This window comes from Protopterus annectens, chromosome 2.part0 (genome assembly GCF_019279795.1).
Source record: "Protopterus annectens isolate FY-2018-M chromosome 2.part0, PAN1.0, whole genome shotgun sequence".
NCBI lineage: Eukaryota > Metazoa > Chordata > Ceratodontiformes > Protopteridae > Protopterus > Protopterus annectens.
Genome location: NC_056728.1, coordinates 868,333,189 through 868,342,886, shown reverse-complemented (window position 1 = coordinate 868,342,886; position 9,698 = coordinate 868,333,189). Strand labels below are relative to the sequence as shown.

Here is a 9,698-nt window from a genome sequence, read left to right as displayed (position 1 = left end):
TGACCAGAGGTCAAGATTTAAACCTAGTCTCTCACCCTGGGGGCCATAAACTTTAATGACTCTACTTCTTGACAGCTAGTAAGAAAATGTGTCATGTACTGGAGGAAAGTTTTGAACTCATCAAGTATATTTAGAGCAAACCTTGTGTCTAAATATGAAAACCTAGAGACATATAAATGAAGAAATTATATCTCTAAAATAAGTTGATTACTTCAGAAATCAAGATTTGATTGTGTTTTTTTTTCAGTTTCAGTTTGGATGTTGACACTGCTGCAATTATATTCAAATCTATTTACTTATTTTCTTAACTTGATAAATGAATTACTTTGGGGTAGAATAAAGTTGTGAGTTATTTATAGTGTCATACCATTATGAGTTACCATCACACTGGTTATGATTTAAAATAATAATCTTGTAGTGAAATGACTCAGCATACAAATGCATATCAAGTCTACCGAAGCCAACTCTATGGTGTTTGTCAGCAAGGTATAAGGTGTGGAAAAAGAAGCTGCAATAAAATGTAAACAATGCAGGTTAACATACTAACTCTAAAGAATAAAGGAGCATATAGTCCAATCCTAGTTCAGTCATTTTTAAAACATTTATAATTTTGGCAAATTTAAAGGAAAAGTGCTGTTTATTTGGCAGAATGGTAATTCACATGGTAAATTATGGCAAGAAAACATATATAAATAATATTTGACACATTTCAAGAGTATATCATGAAGTTATTCTCTATAATTAACAACTAAATGTCAGTTGAAGTCTGAATGAGCAATTAATGGACGTTTTATTGCAATGATTTCTTTTATACAGTAGAACACAATCATTTCAATCCTGATGCAGTGAGGAAAGACACTTCCATTCAGTTGTGAAACTTGTCAAGAACTTGTCAGAATGTTTATTGCACACCAGACTATGTGCTTTTTAACAACAGAAAATTGCATGTTTCATGAATTAATTCAAACTGTTAAATCTCTCATGGTGAAACAAATTTATCATGACCAGTTTGTAGCAAATATTACATTTAGTTTAAATGACAGGTTAAAAATTCTAGAAACATGTTGGTGTTAATGACATTGTATTATAAAATTGCACATTATTTTGTTGTTAAATAGATTTTGATTTGCCTGACAAATTTCTTTTGTCAAGTTTCTACTGCATAAATTAGTTAGAAATGCTTATTTTACATAGTAAGATAAATTATTGAAGATTAACAACAATTATCATTGTCTTAAAATTAAAATATAATATGTTACATGCCTTAATACTTTCTCTTAAGTTGCTTCCAGTTATAATGCTTTCATGTTTTTCATTTTCACAAAAATAATTTTATGTATATGTCTCTCTCTCTCTCTCTCTATATATATATATATATATATATATATATATATATATATATACACATAAAAAACTAGTTTCATAAATGTAGCAATCTATGGTAAATAAGCATCTCCACGGAGTGGTAGCCCTGGCAATAAGACATTTGGAACATTGAAGAATGGACTTAGACCTCCATGTAGTGCCATCTGCTCCTCTGAGTCAGGGGGCTGCTGCTTCTCCTGGAAATGATTAGGGTCTGCAACAGGTGCTGCAGCTGATGGCTCGACAAATGTAGCCTCTGTTGCACTGCCAATGCCACCTGTGACAGGTACACCTTCTGGAAGTACATCACAGTTCACACTATTTGTTGGGTTTGCATCAGGAATACCAGGAAGCTTTTGTACACCTGCAGGCATTGTTTCCCCATTCTGAACAGGGATGTTACCTCCATGACCAGATGGATTTGGAGAACCAGGCTGTGGCTGTTCTCTAGCAGGAATATTTGGAGCATTTGGATTAATTCCGGCCTGACCAACTGGGGTAGTGCTGCCTTGACTGTTGTGCATGATGCCTCCCTGGCCAGCTGGAAGAATTCCCCCTTGTCCATTTGGAATAGCTCGAGCATAACCAGCTGTATTAATGCCTCCCTGACCTGCAGGAATAATGCCACCTTGACCAAATGGCATAAAACCACCTTGAAGACCTGTATTAATCCCCATCATTGGTAAAAGAATTCCAGTGTATGCTGGAACCTGTAAAATACAAAAATAAAATTGTATTAGTAAGATATTTTCTCTGCCTGAAATGTAGAAAAATACCAGTATATAATAGTCATACAAAATTAATTTTACTATTTATTCTTGAAATAAATGTTATTTCATCTCAGCCGGTTGAAGCAGAGAGGTGATTTCATAGCAAGGGTAGTAAAGGCAGACAGTTATCAAAATTAGTAGTTTGAAATGGCTGTGTTTTTCATTCTAATAGAATATCCTTAAAACAGCTTTAATTTCAGAATATGAACTTAAAAGAAACATTATAGGTTTATAGGTTCATAGATATTTACTAGGCTAATGACCACAAGGACCTTTTTAAGCCTAGCCATGCATCCCAAATCTGACAAGTTCTGGTACCCTTGATACGTGTAAGCAGGGGCATGGAAGATAAAACATTTACAAGCAAGGGCCTGGGAGATGAACCATTTACAGGCTGCCTGTGTCCATTATAGACATAGGTGACAAGACAAGGATTAATTTCCTGTTCCCCATCCAATTGTCCAAGCTACACTTGAATTGGATTAGAGAGGAACTCTGCTTTACATGGATGGGAAGCCTATTCCAGAGATGGGGTAGTCTCTGGAATACATATCTGCCTCTCTAGCAGGTCCTATTTATATCACAGGCAAGGTTTAAGTCTTTAGAATGGGTAATTCTCATGCTGTTTGTTTTGTGGATATGAAGGAGGTCCATCAGAGTGGGGTCTGACAATGCGCTGTGTGCCAGGCATAGATCTCTCCTCAAAAGCCTGTAGGAGACAGAATACAGGGACAGGACCTTGAGGCAGTCTGCACAGGACATTTTACTTACTCCCTGTATTCTTTTAGTTTAGAGCCTCTGTGGACATTTCAATTGTTGGATATGCCTGGTCATGTGCATACCAAAGGGGGCACTGTATTCAATGACAGGTCTGATGGATGCTGAATACAGTGGAACAATGACTTCCTTGGGCCTAGATGCTATACTTTTGTTTATAAGTAGCACTACATTGAATGACTTCCTCACTGCTGTAGACACATGATGGTCAAAGACTAGATTTCTGTCTATGTGTGTCCCTAAGTCTCTGACTACTGGGTCAATTCTAAGGGGAGTGCTGTCAATATGATAGTTATGATGGGTGGATGACTTCCCAAAGGATACTATTATGCATTTCTTGACAATTAGTTTTAGTCCATGTCTCTGGGACCAATTGTTTATCTGTGTTAACCCTTTTTGGAGACTATTTATATCACTGTAGGATTCAATGACAGCTCCTAATTTGCAATCACCTGCAAATTTAGGCATCCAAAGACCATTGACATTGGCCTTGACTTCAGAGAAGTAAATGCCAAAAAAGAGCGGTCCAAGGACTGATCTCTGTGGGATTCCTTTTGTGACTGACATCATTGTAGAGGTAGTCTCCCCAGTTCTAACTTTCTGGGTCCTGGCTGTGACAAATGTGTTAGACAAATGCCTTGTCCAGGTGAAGTTAGACAGTGTGAACCATTTTGTTCTCATCCATTGATTTGGTGACCTTCTCAAGGAAGTCCACCAGGCTGAGTAGGCATGTCCTGCCCTTGATGAAACCAGACTGGGTTGGATCCAGTTTCTGGAGGTTTACTATATCATTATTGATCATTTCCATGATACTTCTTTTCATGGCTTTTTATATAAGACTAGTGAGACTTATGGGTCTGTAGTTTCCAGGGTCTGTAGATAGCCCACCTTTGTGCAGAGGGATGACTGTTGCTGTTCTCCATTCATGAGGCACAAAGCTTGTATGGAGGCTACAGTTAAATAGCAATTCCAGAGGGCCTGATAGGTCATGCTTCGTGCTATCTAGAAGGCATCCTGGGATATTGTCTTGGCCCATTGATGCAGTGTTCTTGGCCTTAGAGAGAGAGAGCATTAAGGACCTGTTCCCTAATGATAGATGGGGGAGTTATATTTGATGGTATTTCCTGAGGGAAGGTTCAGGGAGAGAAAGAGGTAAAGTTGGAGATGAATTTGTCAGCCAGTAACTTTGATATATCTTCTGGCTCAGTATAGGTGGCTCCATTTACAATGAGCTCTGCGTACAATTGTGTATAGGCTATGAGGTTGTAGACATAGCTAAAGAATACCTTGTGGTTGTCCTTGGCTTGGGAGGCCAAATTTGCCTCAAATTTGGCTTTGGTTAGACTTTATTAGTCCTCTGAGTTCTTTGTCTAGTTTGATGAGAGTCAACCAAAAGTGTGTGAAAGGCACTAAAATCACCAAAACCAAGTTCAAAGTGCCTATGAAAGGAAAAACTCGTCGTTTAGTTGAAAAACTGCTTTATTGTACAATCCAACATTAACGCTCCTTCTAAACATACGTTTTCGTCCACCCTGGACTTCATCAGATAACTGTCTTCCACCCATTAATGCATTTATATACCTTTATTTGAACATGGAGTACCTCAAGCACATTGTCGTATTTGACCAGCCTTTTAGGTATATTTATTTTTGATGTAAATCAAGACACCTCCTCCTTCAGTCCCTGTCTGTGGAGTAGCAGGTCTAAATATGTGGACGGCATTATAACCTTGCACTGTAGATGTGCTCTTTGTGGCTTTAAACCATGTCTCAGTGACGACTCAGACATCAGCCAAGGGCGCCGGAACCATAGAGCTGCAAAGACCTGCCTCTTGGGAAAAAATGGTGACATAGGCAATTATGAGAAACTCCATGGTGGAGTTTTTTTTAAGGAAGACCCAATGTGAGTTTGTCATCTTTAAGATGGACCCATGCGTGCATTGCACACTAACATTGAATTTAGCTGGTGGAAATGAAACAAACAGCTGTTCCTGGAGATGCTCTCCCCAGTTTAGATGACACTGTAACATTTCCAACATTCAGAATAGTGGCTGAGGGGTGTCATTCAAACAGTCGTGTGAAGATAATGGGCTGCCACAAACTGTTCAAAGAAAGGTAAACTCTCATGCAGTATGTCGGTGTACGTGGCACTGCCGTTACATCTGGACGATAGTATGTAAAACAGCAGCACCTGAGTGTTGATAAACTCACAAGGTTTTAAACAGTAATATTCACTGTACAGTCACTGGGTGGAAAGTGTCTATTTCTCTCATCTGCCGCCGATAACGTCCCCTCACAGAATGTAGTGTGGATGATTTGCCTGAAGGTTACTGTCTCCATGGTACTCTGCAGCTTCCACCAGCCTTCTGCTTATAAGGCGGATGTTCTGTTGGTAAGTATGCCTGATCAGTGCTTCCTTATGGATGGAATTAGGAGTTTGCTCTCTGTTCTGTGTATTAGGAGTTTTCTGCTTCCTTACGGAAGGTAAGCAGAGTTTTGTTCAATATTATGATGGTTTATATGAAGCACAAAGTATTAGATGAAAAGCAGAAAACATGGATATTGTTTGGAAAATCTAGAATTGCCAATTCACGAGCTTGGTGGTGATTAATTTGGAAAAGTTATTGTGTAGTATTTTAAAGAGAAGTCTCTGGGGGAAAACTCTGGCTAGTGATGGCTTACTGACTGAGTTCTAGGCCCAAAAGGAGTGCAATTTTTAATCCTGTGCACTGTGTACAAGCAAGCAAGTATAACAGATGCATTTGCTATAAAGAACTCCAGCAGGAAAGCAAAAAAAAAAAGAGAAAGCAACTTATAAGACACTTGATTGTAGGAGGGTAAAGCTAGGAAAATGAAAAAATACAACCATACCTCTCAATCTCTTAATGCAAAAAATCCTAACAAAGCTTGATAAAATGGCAGGACAAAGGCTCACAAATAGGGACAGAGTTTAAATATTGTTCTTATAAACTTAGAAAGTTGCTAGAGTAGCAGGATTTCTTTTAACATACATTTTTTGAAGGATTTGAAGTCTGAAACTCAAATGTATGTCATTATTTAGTGACTTCAGTCCTGAGATCATCCCAGTGATTTGTCAGGAAAAAAAATAACAGGCCAAAAATATGAGGCAAAAATCTGGACAACATTCTGTGAAAATCTGTACAGTTGAGCGGTATGAATACAACTACAAAGTGTTTCCCTGGTGCTGTGGCAGGAACGAACAAGAGCATAAGCCTTCAGAACATGTAAGCGGAAGATGAAGAAACAGAATGAACATCACAGTCAGACTAGATATAAATAATTTGATAGGACATGATACAGAAGTAGTATTTTATTTACACTTATTTGCACTTTGTTGACTAGGTTATTCCCACCAGGCCAAAGGCCACTTTTCAGGGGAAACCTGAGATGGCATTACAAAATAAGTTTAAGTACTACCAGTCTCTAGAATATGAAAGTCTGTGAGACATTCATTGGGTGTTAGTGCAAGTGATGACTAACGGTCCTCATGGAAAAATGCAAGACTATACTGATAAAATGAATTGCGTGTGTGTGTGTGTGTGTGTGTGTGTGTGTGTGTGTGTGTGTGTGTGTGTGTGTGTGTGTGTGTCTGTCTGTCTGTCTGTCTCTAGGGAAATCAGGATCTTGCAAAAAAGGTATAAACTGTGTCACTGGAACACAAGTAGTCTAAATAGGAAGGAGGAATTTAAGAAGCACATGGAAACATCAGTCCTTACTCATCACAGAAAAATTAGTTGGGTAAATGTTGCAGATTTCTTGTACTGCGAAGCTGAGAGATTTAGTTGACTGCGAGCTTCGGGGGATGAGAAGTTTAGTGCTGCTTTGCGTGTTGTTAGTAGCACAGCAGGTAGTATACTTGCTTTTGATGCAGAAGGCTGTGGGTTCTACTCCCACAGTATGGCGATGGATTGGTGATACTGTACTGTGTTGTACTTTAAAGGGAGTGGATGCTGCAGGCCTATGAATGTCCTCCTCTGGAGGCGTTACCTAGTAACTATGAACCTGTTATCAGTTTGCCATCCATTCCCTATTACAATATTACTAGTTTATCATGTTTTTAATGTAACATAGGCAATTTATTCTTCAAGGGCAACAGGCACTTAATTTGTAGATGAAATAATGAACTATAAAGTTGTTTTCTAGCAGCAACCTCTTCATTAGTTACAAATCCTTTAATGTGGATTTATTTAGATGACTTTACTTCTGCAGAGATTTTGCATATTTACTTATATTGTTGGATTGTAATGACAGACGTCTGAGTGGCATTTTATGGCTGAAATTTTTCTGAAATGGGTAGTTTTGTCATTATTGGTTCATACGTTTTCTTTCATTACTTACTAGAAGACTGTTCAAAGCTACAAATGTAAAACACATTCTAACAAGTGGTGCTGTATTGTACAAGGAATATAATTTAATACAATCAGGAAGGTGAATCAAAGAATGCATATATGTATGCATGGCCCTAAAAACTTGTAAGGAGCCTATGGTTTGAAAACAGCCCAGAGGTAAGCGTGGTCCTCTACTGGCCAGATGCAAAATGAATGTGGGTTTTCATGTCCTTTCAATGAATGTGAATTTCAAGGACAGATAAGTTTGCTGCTCATGCTAAGTCTGTTTTCATTGTGAGACTACATTGTTTGTTTAGCAAATGGCTCAGTGTTTGTGCTATTTTATTTCAATAGCTGTAATCATTGTAGAAGTAAGTAAGAAAAGAGTGTGCATGCAGACAGGGTTCGAACAGTGTTTATGGTAATTGAGGAGAAATAGCCAAGTAATGGAACACTGGAGTAGCTGTGGAGGGGGCTGCTGCTGGAGTGGCAGGGGGTTACAGGCTATCCATTCAAGTAAAACAAAGCTCATCCCTGTCCATATTCAAGTGCAACTTGGATCTAAGGATGGGTAATAGAATATGTGCTCCAGGATTGCCTCTCATGCCACTAATGGATAGAGGCAGTTCCTAAATGCTGCATTCCTTACATGGGTCTCCTCAAATTATCTATGGTATGATCACAGTTATTCTCACTAAGGCTAATGTACAATTATCAGCCATGGGATAGGTAAGACCAATCAGGAAATGTTAATTCAAGCACCAAAAGGAAATTGGCTAAGCTTAAAATGTCCTCTAAGTGAACCTATGTTGTGATAGTTTTTAAAAAATTGCCCTTTTTAGATCACTAAGTGCCCCTCTCATCCTTTGCCCTCCCCCAAGTCTTCAACAGCTTCCGGCGCCTATGACATCAGCATTCTCTAGGGTGAAGAGAGCTTCCAGGGAGTGGGTTTTTTTTTTAGACGCCTAGCACTGAGCAATAATACCTTTAGATTTTCTTGGTTTTGATTTGCTATGTCAGAAGTACTTTCAGTTTGGCATTGCCTAAAAAAGGCACTATGGGGGAAGACAATGTTTTAGTTAATGTTCAAAACCCTAGAGGGGCGAGGTGCAGACCATCCCTGACAAAGCAGCATGGTCTGTTGACCATCTCTTTCCATGCTGACAAATATTGCACCCCCTTAGAATGACACCAGAAACTAAGCCAATTATTAAAGTCATCTTTTGTTCATATTATGGCATCATCCTTGGAGAAGGTAAAATGCTGCTCAATGCTAGGCTCATACCAGCCTAGGACACATATTCCAAGAGAGACTAACTGGTTGTCAGTAAACATGAGGCAATTTCTCCATGGAGATAGTGGGAAAGTTCATACCCATAGCAAAAGACCCTTTTTTATTGATTAGACAGTTGGAGTGAGAGAGTATAAAGCAATGTCAGGCATATCTAATTTGCAATGCTGGGGACTATGCTTGTCATAGCAAACTAGTTGTCCTATGTGCAACTAGGTATTGATGAAATTTCAGTTGTGGTTTTACAGGAAAAATATCACTCAAGGTGTATATTGCATATAATACAAGGTTCATGCAAAGATGAAGCTTCACACATGTAAATAACACAAAGCAAATCAAATTTTTTTTTCAAAAAATGTGAGTGATAAAAATCATATATTATGGCATTTTATAAGCTGGAAGTTGATATAAGTAAATGAAATAGCAAGACTAACAATTAAAGGATGAATTAAATGCAACAAGAACTTATAAATTACTTGAAAAGACCACTATTATAGGTTTTTAGTGCAATAAAATATTATCAAAAATATCAGCAAAAACGATAGCTGGTATAAAAAAGACAAGTCATTTCTTCACTTAGCTAAGGAGCTAGCTGCCATTTTAAACAGCTGTTTCTCTAACTTCTTGTCCTGGCCATACATTCCCATCTGTTCTGCTCTTACTGGCCATGTGGCATAGGGAATCTATGTTCCTGACTATAGTGATAGTTATTGGGATTCATCAAATGCAGCAAATGTACAAAGGGTGAGATCAAGATACCATAAACAGCGATGGTATCTGTATTACTGCTACAGATTTTAGCAAAACTTAGTGATTAAACAAATTATGAACTTTGCAACCACACCTCATGCTCCTTCATGGTGTGTGAGACCGGATACAGAAGCTGCTCAGAAGAGGTAAGTACATTTTCCAAAACTACCAGCCACAGATGACATTAGAATCACTCTTGGAAGAATGAGTGGCAATGGTGATAAGAAATGTTAGAAACTGTGGTTACAATCCTAAGTCTGCTCTTTGTCAAGAAAATATGCATAAACACATTATCAAAGGAAAACGTTATTTCTTCTCAGCCACCATACTGATTTACACTCTGCAATCAGTTATGCTTAGGAAATATATAATTATAACAAATTATTCAAAAAGTAGT

The 9,698-nt window shown here is 38.2% G+C and overlaps 1 protein-coding gene across 2 annotated transcripts in view; it reads right to left on the bottom strand.

Annotated features, from left to right (window-relative positions):
- Positions 1-612: 612 nt before the first annotated feature.
- AMTN (amelotin) overlaps positions 613-9,698 on the bottom strand; it is a 110,132-nt gene continuing 101,046 nt past the window's right edge. Inside the window, exon 10 of one of the 2 annotated variants that reach the window (XM_044061945.1) lies at positions 613-2,075. In XM_044061945.1, the coding sequence (XP_043917880.1) occupies positions 1,437-2,075 (639 nt within the window). In that variant the 3' untranslated portion in view covers positions 613-1,436. The remainder of the gene's footprint in view (positions 2,076-9,698) is intronic. The other variant, XM_044061944.1, reaches the window with a different exon arrangement.